The following is a 14,159-nucleotide window of genomic DNA, read 5'->3' on the forward strand; positions in this document are numbered from 1 at the left end:
GACTGGATTGCATTACTATACAGAATGACTGGAAACCTTTTACGGCTTGACAAGAACTTGGCCTGGCGTATTTGACAAGGAAAACAAGCACAATCCATCAATTCCCAGGCCTTTCATTCCATTGCCAAAACATCAGTCTCCTGACAAATCTCAGACATTTTATGCCAGCAGTTTCATCATGCTAATATATGTATCACATATGGTCTCCGTAGCTTAGCTATTGGTATGACGAAAAGACGATAGAGTCTCAGATTGGATCTGACAGCAAGCAAAAAAAAAAAGAGGCGGATTTGTTGATCTTGAAATTAAAGATATAATTCAACCGTAACTTTCATGTGATGATGCATTAGCGAGTTGAAGGTTGCAAATTATGAGCTGTAATTGTAAAAACGATTCTGACCGTGTGCATTCTTCTGCAATACCATCTGGAAACTTGGATTCAAGTGAAATTTATGACATTTCTGAAAACTCATATGAACAATGATTGTATTGGAATCATTCACTCCACGTTCCCATTAAATACCCCAAGCAGAATAACCTCCCCGAGCCACTGTTTAAAACAAATCCGCCTAGAATGCAAAGGAAACAGTCCTCGAGTCCTGCTGCGTCAGCGCAGGTAACTGTCGCTACCTGCTAGCATAATGGGGCTTAGAGAGTTGGCAGTTGCTAAGTTAAATAGACAGGTCAGAAATGTCAGCAGCTCATTCTAGTACATCCACATTAGTATCAACGCCACTTGCTGCCTTTGCTGGGGCGAGCCAGACGGCTCGGGTTTCGCGTGCATTCAGAGGAAAAAGTCAGTCAGCTCATGCACAGGCCATGCGTTTTAATTAGCTAATGGCACGAGCCGTTTCATCTCCAGCATCTGTGTTGATTGCTCACAAAAACCTCCATTTACTCCAAAACACGCCATTTTGGTTGGGTCTGGGCCGTCTGCTGCTGGAGAATTCAGAGAGCCCATCCAAAAATCAGTCTAATAAATCTTTATATATATGTTTGCCGGTTTCACACTAGCGAAGGGGGGGGAAAGGAAATTCCATGATCTATGTTTTTTCCAGCTGGTTGTTTGAGCCAATTTTCCTTCAAGCAAAGGCCTGTATGTTCAAACTTCGAAACGAATGCGCCATAAGAGTGGCTCTGCAATTATTTTGATGAGGTAACAAAAAAGGTGTGGTTTAGGAAGTAAATCCTAATATCCGTTTAGTTACGAAATGTTATTCAAAAATAAAAACATACTGTTTTGTGAGCCAAATGTTCAATTACCAACTGTCTGGTGATGGTGATGATGACATAGATGAGAAATACAAGGAAATGGGTGTGCACTGCTTTAAGTCACAAATGCAATATTAATTGCAAAAACCTGTCGATCTAGTAAACTGAATATTTCACAAATGAGAAACATTAAAACGGGGGTAATAATGGGCAAACTATTAATAAAGTAAAGTAATAATTTAATTATATTTTTAAATAATTATTAATAATTGATTTTTATATTTATTATTTTGCTAATTTTTCCAACCCTGATTAAATAAAACCATTGCTGAGGAAAATGTTTGATTTAACATTTTAAACTACTTGAAAAGACAACTTGTAAAAACTAGATGACAAAAAAAAAATGATTGAACAAACAATCCTGTTCCAAAATACACCGACATATTTTCATCAGACATGTCTGGACAGATGACTCAGGAAAAGCCCTAGTAAAATCTAAAAGGTTAGAGGAATTAATACGGTTTTATTATGACTATGAGAACTCAGTGTCTGTTTAGTACAGTAGTAAACGCACACTAACCACATAAAATACAGAACAGAACACAGCCCATTTACTAAACCTGTCACAGCAGGCACACAAACTGCAGAAAATGTCAAGAATACCTCAAGTCGACTGCAAGCACGCTAAACCAAAGCCAATACATTAATGTAATAGGATTAAACCAATACATTCAAGAGGAAATTCAATAAAGAAACAATCATCAATGTCCACGATGCATGGATCTGCTCATCAAACATGAGTATTATCAACAGATACGCTCTGATGAGCATTTACATGATTTTCATGAGCTGGGATAGGTGATCTGAGATACAAAGTTGAATCCAGTAAAGCACTGACGTAAAAGAGCCCTGGGACAGTGTCGGGGCAGTAGTCGCCGGATAAATTTTTAATATTAATGCAGACAAGGAGGGCAAAAAACCAATAAACTAAAACAACACTTGAATTAGGCATGAAACACAACAGGATATTGCAGTAAGATTATGTTGTTTCCTTTTAGATGCCTTCTGCTCTGCTGTCCGACTACCACAAAACAGCCCGCGGTGCTTTTTAATTGGAGAGGGTGAACCAAAAAGAGGCTCTCAAACTCCGCAGAGCGGTTTTAAGAGGTCTGCCGAGCTCAGTGCTTGCAGATGTAGCTGCGTTTTTACGTGCCGGGGCATAAAACCGCGTCCAGGTATGGCCGGTGACAAAGCAGAGAGTCAGAACCCCGTCCTATGTTTGTGATAATGACTTTTTCCTGCCAAGGCACTGCATGATACAAATCAAATGCAGCACAGCTGGTAGAGAGGACAAAGCAAGGGAGAGAAAGCGAGAGAGAGAGAGGAATGAGGGAGTGTTGTGTTTGGATGCAGAGGAATCATGCCTCGTGCGCTCTCGGAGGAATCTGCAGTTGGAAAGATAATAAAGGGATTAGCTGGGTTTTCTGAAGCATTTGCTTCTAAATCAAAATGTCTCATCGGTTTCCTCTGCACAAATAGCTAGAATACCAACATGTCTTTGTATATTGCACGAGGGCCACAAATGCAACATGTTTCAGACAAAAGCTGCTTCCTGCGAAGGTTACAGGAAGGCATCGTTTCGGAGGAAAAAATGAGAACGCGTCAGAATCTGAGCAGGGTCAACTACAGGTATTCTGTGTAAATATAACTAATGAATTAAATTTATTTCGCCAATGTTTACAAGGTGCTGAATGAATCAAAATGAGTTTTCATTCAGAACCACTCTGTTGAGTCTGTACTTTAACTGCAACTGCAAAATTACATAATAAAGAATGTAGGCTAAATGGCATTAAATTCCATTTTAAATAAAAAAAAAACAGACTCGTCTAGTAAAATAATTCTGCTACAAGTTAAATTGTTTGTCTTAAAAAAATATTTAAATATGTCAATAAGTTGTTAATCAAACAAAATCTTTCCAAGTACATGAGATCTTTTTAAAAACCACCAAGGCTACACATACTGCAGGTTGGGAATCACTCAATAAAACACTACTAACACATGAAAATGCTTTCACGTTTTACTTAAATTGTCTTTCCTCCCATCTGCATAGGAAACGATAATATGATTCCAGCAAAATAGAGACTAAACTTTGACAAAGATGACTCAGTGAGAGGCCCTCATTACATTCAGAAACAATGTCCAGCCATTTTAGAACAATACACGGGTTTGTTCCTATCTTAGCATCTGCTTAGTATCGATCTAAATAAAATGAGTGTTTGTTTGTTCTGACAGGCTGTGACACCGGGGCTGGTCTTGCCACATACTCCGGGCAGAGCTTTGAGAGGAAGAACAGAACCCCTACAACACTATTGTAAAAGTATGAGCAAGTCAGAAAAACAGAGATTATTATGAAAAAACAAAACAATAATGCATATACAACAGCAAATGCAACAAGTCACGAAAATAATTTCCAGAACTACTAAGTTTATGCCACAGAGTCCGCAGTGCCATAAAATATAGTTGCACGTTTTGGAAGGAATTTACATGATCTAATTACATCTGTCATTCCAGCTGCTGTGAGCTCAGAGTAAACCAACATCCTCTGGAGAATAAACAAAACTTGTCATTAATAACGTCAACGGATCTGCTTAATGCTAGCTAATATAAATGTTACCCTTGTAACATAGTCCACATATTAGCGTACAGCTGTCTCCTATTGACATGGCTAAACAGATCATTTGGATAAAAAAAAAGGTATCCTGGCATTTAAAGGAATAGGCCGACTTTAAAGCAGTCTGTAAAATAAAAGCCATTTTGGACAGAGTCTTGTATATGAAACAGTATATATCTAACAAGAAATCCAACAATCTCCAATTGAGCAACAGAGGGGAATTTTGCTGGTCATCTCCTCTGCGGCTCCGTTCTTACAGACTACTACATTTTTCCAAGTGTTTAGTTTGGATAAAGAACCAATTCGCTTAATACTTGTGGGATGGCTAAATGTTTAAACCTCCCATTTAAAGGGATCAAGTGCATGCATTATTTGGTTATGTTAAACAGATGTGTAGTTTCTTTTTTTTATCTCAATCATTTAAAAAGAAGAAAAGACACAGAGGGAGAGAGAGAGATCTTAAGAAAACAAACAGAGTTTCACCCTACACAAATTGTGGACTAATTGTGTATTTGGACTTGTGCATTGGAGGGGCTTGAGCCATTTTTCCACTTGAGCTGAGAATGTTAGAAAGGCACTTTGACATTGATTAGTGTGTTGACTTGTGGAATCAGAGAGTTTTACCTGGATGTTTCGGGTTTCACCACAACACTATTTATACAGCTAGACTACAGGTCCAATTAAATACCCAAACCCGTCATTGGAAAAGTTAGCTGCGCTTTCAGTTGAAATCATAATTTCTCATGCCATATGATATGGTTGTGAAAAAAAAAAATGCTGAGGAAAATAGGCATAGGTGGTCCATTGAAAGCTGTTACAAAAAAAAAAAAAAAGAAGCTTCCAAATCTATTTCTCGAATAAAACTGATAAAAAATTAAAAAAAAAAAAATTATATTTGTGAAAAACTTTTGGGAGGCCTTTAAAAAGAGATTTGATTTAATAAAGCTAAATGAAATGTATTATCCTCAGTTGATAATACATACTTAAAAGCTGATTTTAAAACTGACTTTCGTAATTAAAAATAATTATATCGGCATTCGGTTTCAGGAACTTTCCACTCAAATTAAAGTCATTGAGGATTCCAACTAAAACAGCCCAGTCCAAAATACTGCTTATGCCTTTTCAAGGCCATTTCAACTGCCAGTTATAATCGCCTCTATGAATTTCACTATGGGGAACTGCTGAAAATTGTGCCAGCATTTTGACAGCCAGTTAAAAACTGTGAACACTCACCATGCATTTGTTAGGTTTCTCTCCAGAGTGAACCCTCATGTGGATGAGCAACTTGTAGCGGGCGTTGAAGGGTTTGTAGCGACGGACACATCCGGCCCAAAAGCAGGTGAAGTCCTCACCCTTTCGCTGGTCGATGTGGACCTTCTCGATATGCCTAACCAGTTCCTCCTGCTGCTCGTACGCCGCGCTGCAGTCAATCCAGCGGCATACCTGCTTATCGCTAAATACGTCCTCCCTGTCGCTCACCTGCTGTTCGACCAGGCCTGTGGGTTTGGGTTGTGCCAGCAGGCCTGAGGGTGGAGACTGCTGCTGGCTCTGAAGATGCAGTAGAGCTCCTGGGCCGGAGCCCATGTACTGGTGCAGGTGGTAGGGAGGGGGCATGGGCGGCCGTGGGGGGCCTGTTTGGTGGTGGTGGTGGTGATGGTGGGAATGCCCAACGCAGTGGCTTCCACGGCTCGCCAGATGGTGATAATGATGCTGAAAGAGCTCCTCCTCACTTGGAGAGAAATCATCCACCGGTTCCTGTTTCAGTGAACAGTTGTCCAGCAGAGCACCGGGCTGAATGAGAAGTCCAAGCCCGTTGCCGTTAACCACGCCGGGCCCCGGCTGCATGGAGGCTACGTCCTCACAATGCTCCACTGATGACACTGAGGAGGATGATGACGAGGAGGACAGGGGTAGGAGGCAGGACGAGGTGGAAGGTGACGGCAGCTGAGGGCTGGGTGCGGGGAGAGGCTTGTGGGAGAATGCGGTGGCGGTAGGCGACGACGAATTGGTGCGCAGGCCGTTAACGCAGGACATCTGGGAGGAGCAGATGTTGGCGGCAATATCGATTCCCTCTGAGGCTGACTGGGAGGCCACCAAGAGGCAGCGTCTCTTCAGTCCGCTCGCATTCGACCTTGCTGAGTGACGCGAGCTCGGGGACAAAGCTAGTGGGGAGGAGCCATCTTCATTATTAAATGGATACACAGTCACCGCCATTGCCGACAACGACAGAACAGTTGCTAAGTTACTGTCATCGTCGCCACCGCCGCTGTTCGAACAGTCCAGTTCCCTGCGACCTCCTCCCATCCCTCCTGAAAAGTCGCTCAGGGCCGATCCCAGCTTGTAGCCCTCCTGTTTGATGGGGTACGATGGCAAAGCATGACACCCATTGACGCCACCGGACAGAGACAACGAGCTAAGCTCCGTCTGAAAGCCAGCAGACCTGCGGGAGAATGAAACACACCCAGAGGAATATGAGGAGCGTTTAGGCAGAACGGAGCAGGAAGAATATGCACACTATTAACAGCCCGGGCCTGTTGAAAGATAAAGGCCAGGGTCTCTCAAAGTACTGCCAACTCTTTACTGTCAGACACCACGGACACAGACAAGCTCTGTGCTCCGGTCCTGGCAAGCCTGCACTCTCAAACATCTCTGTTAACACTGACAATGCTTGAGCAAAAGCGGTGCGATTGGAGATTCATTTTGCAAACCCTTACATGGTCTTATTAGGTTATAATGTTTGGTTTGTGCTGATCAGACGCTACTTTTTATGTTCCCCTCTCTGACAGGAAAAAGTCACTGGATGGGTTTCCACTGTGGTGTACTTTAAACACTGGTTAGATCCACCACAAAAGCTCCCGAGCAATTCCATGAATAAATGAAGCAGGAAATTTGGCCTGAACTATGGCTGTGAATGGGTATTTAAAAATAAGAAAAGCGAGAGATGAATACAGGCAGCCTGTCATGCTCTGCGTATGACAGGCTTTGATGACACAATACGGGTTAACCGAAGCCTACATGTGGACTAAATAGAAGTCACCTGGTTTTGGAGGTATAATAGTGGGCCTCTAAATGCTCTGTGTTTACAATACTCCCCATTATAGTGGGAATCTTTGCCCCCCTTGAATGGGGGTCAAATTTCCCTGTGCGTCGCTGTGATCTTCCACATAATAATTCCTGTCAGTTTGCTCATTATGGATTTGTGTGCAAAGCTCTGGAATGATGTGAGAAGGGCCCTCTGTCCCAGCAGCCTATGAAGGATTTTGTCTAAGTCCCCTTTTCACTTGGCGCAGGAAACCGCTAATGCTAGCGCACTGGCTTAAATGAAGCCTCAAGTTTGTCATGAGTCGCTCCATTCAGGCTCACCACTTCCTGTTTGGCAGGAGCAGTGACGTTCAGTGACAATATTGGGAGAGTTGGATGGCGTGTTTGAGTGAAAGCACTTTGGAAAGCATCCCTCGCTGAAACTATGGGTTTCAACTGTACTGCGGCTACACAGAAGTCAACAGAAAACCGAGGACAGTCTCTTTTCCTAGCCGTTTAAAAAACAAACGCAGCCAAGAAGCACCACCAGTACTGCAGTGTTTGACGGGCTTGTTTGACTTGTTCCACACTGCACTAAGCTTTAATAAAACAACCTACATTATTTCACTTGCAGATATCTTTACAGTCTTAATGTAATTACATCACTATAAAATTGCAGAGACTGTTTTCAACGCTTTACATACTTTAGATTTACTAGATCCTAGTGTCCAACTTTATATTTTGAACGTGTTTAATGGGTGTCCTTTTCTGTCTTACAATCACTTCATTTACAGACAATCGTGTATAAAAATAATACTTGCTGTTGGGTTGTTTTTTTTTCCCGGTAAACTAAATAAACGTATTGTTTTTTTTTAAAGGGATACTCTTTTGACTTTTTTTAGAAATTCCCCCAGAGTTAAACAGTTGAGTTTTACCATTTCGAATGCATTCAGCCAATTTTCAGATATTTAGAAGAATATCAGTAACCAAACAGTTTCTGGTCTCATTGACTTCCATAGTATATTTTTTTCCTACTATGGCAAGTCAATGAGACCAGAAACTGTCTGGTTACTGATATTCTTCTAAATATCAGAAAATCGGCTTAATGGATTCAAAAACGATACAACTCAACTGTTTATCTCTAACTGTATATCTATATATGAGTTGTAAAATGTATCCCTTTAAATAAAAAGAGAGTTCTTCTAATACACTACTGTCCAAAAGCTCAGAGTTTTTTAATGCTTCTAGAAGAATAACATTTTCTATTTTAGTATTTTAAAATGTAACTTATTTCTGTGATGCAAAGCTGAATTTCAGCACCCATTACTTCAGTCTTCAGTCACATCACTATAATATTCTGAGTTTGGTGCTCAAGAAAAGCTTATAAATATTCTAAAACTTTTGTGCTGCTTAATATTTTTGTGGAAACCGTTATAAAAAAAATCCTGGATTTTTTGAAGAATGCAAAGCTCAAAAGAACAGCATTTATTTGAAATGGAAATCTTTTGTAACATTATAAAAGATTTCCATTTTTACTGTCTTTACTTTTGATCAATTTAACAGCAATACTTTCTTTTAAAAAAATGTACCCCAAATATTTAAATGATAGTGTAGGTAGGAGGCGGTGTATTTACAATCACTCATGAATATTAATTAGGTTCTGCAAAATGAATTACAAGGATCTTTCAGTGTTTTAGCAAATAAAAAGTCAGTGTAATGGAGATCAGACCTGTAGAGGATCGGTCAAAACTGAATGTAAATAACATTGTGCTTCAAAATGTTCAAACTTCACTTCATATTTTAAATAGCGCATTTAGTTACAGTTTTGTCATAAAAGTAAGTTCTCATGTATCAACTGTTCATGCTGACCTATCCAAGTGCTCAAATGTGCTGGGAGGGCTCACCTGGCGTCTCGGTGAGGGCTGTCCTGCAGGTGAAGGTTCTGTCCGGGCTGCTCACAGTGGTTTCTGTGGTGGTACTGGGCTCCAGACTGAACTGGCAGATTCTGCCCACAGCGCAGTGAGGTTCCTTCTTCTGCTGTCAATTCAGGAGCGCACTCCTTCTCTGAACAGAACGAGATACATCCTCCATTCACTGAAACAGGTGGGAAATAAAATAGGTAACAATTACAGATCTCTAAATCATTTGTCAAACTTTTGAATCCATTGCATGGCTTTCTATAATACTTGATTCTGACTGGCCAATATTATCAACTCAAATCAACATATGTCTATTTATTTATCTGGTAAGTGAAACACAGTGCGTCATTGCACAAGGAGAAACTCAGTGTATTGCAAATGTAATCTAAATAAAATATGATTTCATAGTGTTTGGAATTATTAATGGAAGGAAAGCCAACACTCTTTTTGACTCCAGTGTGGATGCCGGCCGGCATCTTTCAAGTTTTTTATTAACTCAATTTAAGCAATATCATTTGCTCACAATGATGAAATTATGTATGATCAAAACCAGCATCTAAACTTGTGTATAAAGCCAAACCAAAGACAAAAGAGGTTTGGTAAGATATTGTTTCCAAGTACACAAAATGAGAAGGTGACAAGTAATTTCTTTATAACAGAGAAAAACAAATGTGAGGGGAAACAAAGAAATTAGTGTTGAGAGGCGAGAAGAAATGAGAGAAAGGGAACAGAAGGTCACAAGACACGAAGGTCCTGTAAAGCACATGCTGGATCCCTGAACTCAATAAACAGAAGAAACACACTTTTCACATCCATTCAAAGAATAATTGTTGTTTATTAAATTTTGGATCATTTTTTCTTGGCTTAAAATTCCCACAGTTGGAATGTCAAACTGTATTTGTGTATAACATCACTGCTCTCTAAACTAAAGCCATGGGCTTTCTTGCTTCATATGGAGAAGATTGAGAGGTTTGTCAATGACGTTGGGAAAACTAACGTTCTTTTAATTATGTCCTCCTATTCTTGCATCCCTTAGTATGCTACTATGCTGTGCCCTCGTTTTAAATAGAAATGATACATTTTGAACATACGCTAGACTTGATTCCTGTATGCGACACTGATAATCGGTTTCACAAGAAGCCTTCGAATGCCACAAAGTCAAGAGGTAAACTATACTGCTGATGTGAGGTGCAGAGAGAATATAGCCCGAAGCCACAGGAATTTTCAACACAAATCTGTTTTGCAGATTTTCAAAATTGCTCAATATCATATCTGGGACGCAATTCTAGCCACAAGAGGCAGCTTGTGAAAATAATTTCGCTGTTAGCCCTTTAGCTGAGACCCTTTAACCCTTTAGCAGAGAACTTTTGAGGCACGGTTGATTAAATGCATAACAACAGTCACAGATAGCACATGAAACGCCTTTAATTAAAACTCTTGTGCAACACAGAAATTGCACATCCAACCTGCAGAAGATGAGGCAAATGGCTCAGCATCAGAACACTTCACAGTCCATATGCTTCTTTTAATGTATTATTGTCCAACTCCAAAAATGTGCTGCCAAGTTACATCAATTCAGATCCAAGTTAGCACTAAAAGCCTTGCTCTATATGGACAGAAATATGGGAGAGGTTTAAAGATTTGATGCTTTGTTACATTAACAGAATTAGTCATGGCAAGGCTGCATAAGAGAAGCTTCTCCACATTTGGAAAGTTGGACAGAACGTTAGATTGGATTTCTATTGAATTTGCGATGGTAATTCACTGTTGAGTATTGCTCTGGGTTTTGGTCAGAAGGTGGAAGTCTGTGAAAGCTCCAGTTGTGAAAGCCAGGACAAGGAAAAAGAAAGAGAGAAATTTTAATTCTCAAAGAGCAGTGGAATCTATAGCCTATACTTGCACTAAAAACATCATGTATATGTACATTACTAAATTTATCCTTTCATGTATTGTAAAGTATCATTTTAGGGTTTTATTGCACTTTTCATTGATGGAAACAGTGGAAAGGAAATTATTGGGGAGGCCAGATTTAAACCTACATCTATCACATGAGCACCACAGTCCATGGAGCACACAAGGCCCTGACTCAGGGGTGGTTCTTGGCCCCCCTCGGGCCCCCCTAAGTTTGGAATCGTATCACACCAAACTATTTTCTGATACTATAAAATGAAGAAAACAGAAAGAAACCCGAAAAAAGACAGACTAAGTCCAGAATAACCGTGGCAATGTTTCCAAGATGTTTGAAGAAACCTTCCTACAAAGTTACAGTTTTAGGTTTTAGGCACATGTGTGAAAATGCTGTAAAGTGAGGATGCTCTATTTCTGAAAAATTATGTTATAAATAGATTTTATTTATCAGTGTACTTCTATTAACTAAATCAAAACAATATTTGCTGTGACCACCCTTTGTGTTTAAAAAAAGGCTTTCTTTAAAGGGATACTTCACCGTTTTTCATTTTAAACTATGTAATTCCCTCAACTAAGACGAGTTGATACATACCTCTGTCGTCTCAGTGCGTGCACTCAATCGCTCTGATACTTTGATAGCATTTAACTAGCAAAGTTCATTCAATATGGGGCAAGCAGAGAAGCGACCAAACACCTCCACGGTTTCCCTATTTAAATACAGTTACTCGAGCAGTGTAACTCGACCTAGGACGGTGACACAAAATAAAATGTTACACTTTTCTAAACGTGTAAAGTTGAAAACTATATTGTATGGCGGAATACCATAGCAAGTGTTTGGGAGCACTTCGACTCGGCGCAGTAACATCATCACTCGTGAAATGTCCTCACCCCCCTCTCACTCTCCGGAGTGATGATATTACTGCGCCGAGTCCATAGATAAATATGTGTTTGGTCATTTCATGTGTCTCGAATCATTTCAAATTGGTTTCTTGAAGGAGGTGTTTGGTCACTTCTCTGCTTGGCCCATATTGAATGAACTGGGCTAGTTAAGTGTGATCAAAGTGTCTCGATTGAGCGATTGAGTGCACGCACTGAGACGAAAGAGGTATGTATTAACTAATCTTAGTTAAGGGAATAACATAGTTTAATATGAAAAAACAGTGGAGTATCCATTTAAGCATCTTGGAGACATTGCCACAGTTCTTCGGGATTTAGTCTGTCTTTGTGTCTTCATGTAATCGGAGATGGACTTGAAGATGTTGAGATAAGATCTCCGTGTGGAACATACCGACTGTTGTCAGACTCTGCTTATAAAAATATCAATGGCAAAAGGAATGTTTGGAAATGTAAACTGATATTTCCTCTTGACACATTACAGGGAAAGATATAAATAACTGTTTTTTTTTTTTGGGGGGGGGGGGGGGTGAAAATACTAACATGCCTAAGACTTACAGTACTAAACCTTCAAAAGAGCTTCTTTCCCAGACTTGTCATGAAAAATCAAACAGAAAAGGAGGGTTCCAACACATTGGCTCTCATCTATACCTGGAAGACCGACAGAACACAGAGAAGGATGTTTCTCCAGCACTCTCAGAAGACCTCTGATCCTTGACCAAATGTAAGAAAGGGTAAAGGAGGGAGCAGGTTTGCAAGCATTCAGAAGCCATTAAGGAATGACAATCTTGGGTGTGAGATCACTGCTGTGCCGTGCCAATAACACCTGAGGGTAAACTTAAGCAGAGCTCTGTGATGAAGACCAGACTGAGGTGCTGGCTTCATTCACAAAAGAAACAGGAACAAAATCACACAGCAGAACCCAACTGAGGGGAGAAAAACACTTCCATTGTCGTTCTTGTTTCACATGTACTCTGAACAAGTAGCAAAACTGTTTTATATGGCAAGCTATATATCCATCTTATCCAGACTCATCAACTTTTAAAAAGACACTTCCCATATCTTTTGTTGTTGACGTCAAACAAAGTCTCTGCTTGCAAGTTCTACATTATTTGGCGCAGCTTCATCTATCATTTAAAAATTAATATCACAGGTAACTCATACATTTTTAAACTGTCAATTTAGCCAGTTAATTTAGCATATTTTAGGTCTATGCAGATCATGGAAATGTTAATATGTTTCATATTAATACATTTCAAGTGTAAGGTCATACAAATCCCCTATTGAGTTTTTTTTTTTTAAGTTATGGTTATTAAACCATAACTTTTAATAACATTATTAAGTTATTAAAGTTTTTTTTTCAAGTTATGGTCATAAATGATGGAGAAAGAAATATTGCTTCATTTTTTTTTTTTTTGCCCATTACTGCCATTTTACTAACATTCAAAAATTTGCAGAAGTTTGCAAGACATATTTTTCTTTCAAAAAAAAACTTTTTTAAACAAGATTTCCATTTGATGATTTCCAAAATATTTAGTATTAAAAACATTATTACTATTAAAAATATTATGCATCACAACTGTTATGCATATAAAAATATTATGCATCAGCAAATCGGAATATTAGATTGATATCTGGACGATCATGTGACACTAAAGACTGGAGTAATGATGCTGAAAATTTAGCTTTGACATCACAGGAATATATTACATTTTAAAATATATTTAAAATAGAAAACCGTTAATTTAAATTATAATAATATTTTTATGAATAATATTTCAATATGAATATTTTACTGTATTTCTTATCAAATGAATGTAGAATTGGTGAGCATAAGAGACTTCTTTCAAAAACATTAAACACTCATACTGACCCCAAACTTTTGAATATAGTGTATTTAAATACTTTTTTACGTTTGAATATGCATGTCTTTTTGTCTTGATGTCTGACATCACAATTGGAACCTGATCATCCATGTCTGGAACCATGAAAACATGGAACCATGTCTGTCATAGTTATCAGGGTATTGTGCATGTAGACACTATCAGTTTTTTTTTTTTGTAATTTTATTTGAAAAACAATTTCAGTATTACTGGTTTAATAAGTTACTTAAGTAAAAGCAGTTACGAATCACTGCTTTACAGTACCATACAGTAGGAGAAGACACAGTGCAACCTCCCCCCCTACCCCATAAACCCACCGCTGGACCACGGAGACTCCCTGCATCTGATCAGCAGATGGGTCGGCCATTATTAAATGTAATTGGTGGTAATCTCAGGTGATTTTTTATTTCGGTGACACTTCATTTTCTACAATTCTCGCCTCCTGCCTTTCAAGTCACCTAAGTGCAGTATTAAGTGCTGGAGTGAGACCGAGCTTGTGCCAGCATTTAATGTTTTCAAGTCTTCAGAGATGCTGGCAATGGAAAGCAGATGTGTGAAGATGCAGTAATACTGCCGAACAAGACGGGGGGATTCAGAGAGAGGATGGGAAAGGGGTGGACGTATGCATGTGTGTCCTGTGCTGGCGCACGG

General features: G+C 39.3%; 1 protein-coding gene across 4 annotated transcripts in view; it reads right to left on the reverse strand.

The window, feature by feature from the left end:
- The window catches only part of glis1b (GLIS family zinc finger 1b), a 73,932-nt gene that overhangs the window by 33,122 nt on the left and 26,651 nt on the right, over positions 1-14,159 (reverse strand). For 3 of the 4 annotated variants that reach the window (XM_039676381.2, XM_089119746.1, XM_089119747.1), the window contains 2 exons: positions 8,809-8,998; positions 5,117-6,323 (listed from right to left, as the gene is read on the reverse strand). In XM_039676381.2, the coding sequence (XP_039532315.1) occupies positions 5,117-6,323; positions 8,809-8,998 (1,397 nt within the window). The remainder of the gene's footprint in view (positions 1-5,116; positions 6,324-8,808; positions 8,999-14,159) is intronic. The other variant, XM_039676390.2, reaches the window with a different exon arrangement.

Source organism: Pimephales promelas, chromosome 14, assembly GCF_988280905.1.
Source record: "Pimephales promelas chromosome 14, fPimPro1.hap1.1, whole genome shotgun sequence".
Taxonomy (NCBI): domain Eukaryota; kingdom Metazoa; phylum Chordata; class Actinopteri; order Cypriniformes; family Leuciscidae; genus Pimephales; species Pimephales promelas.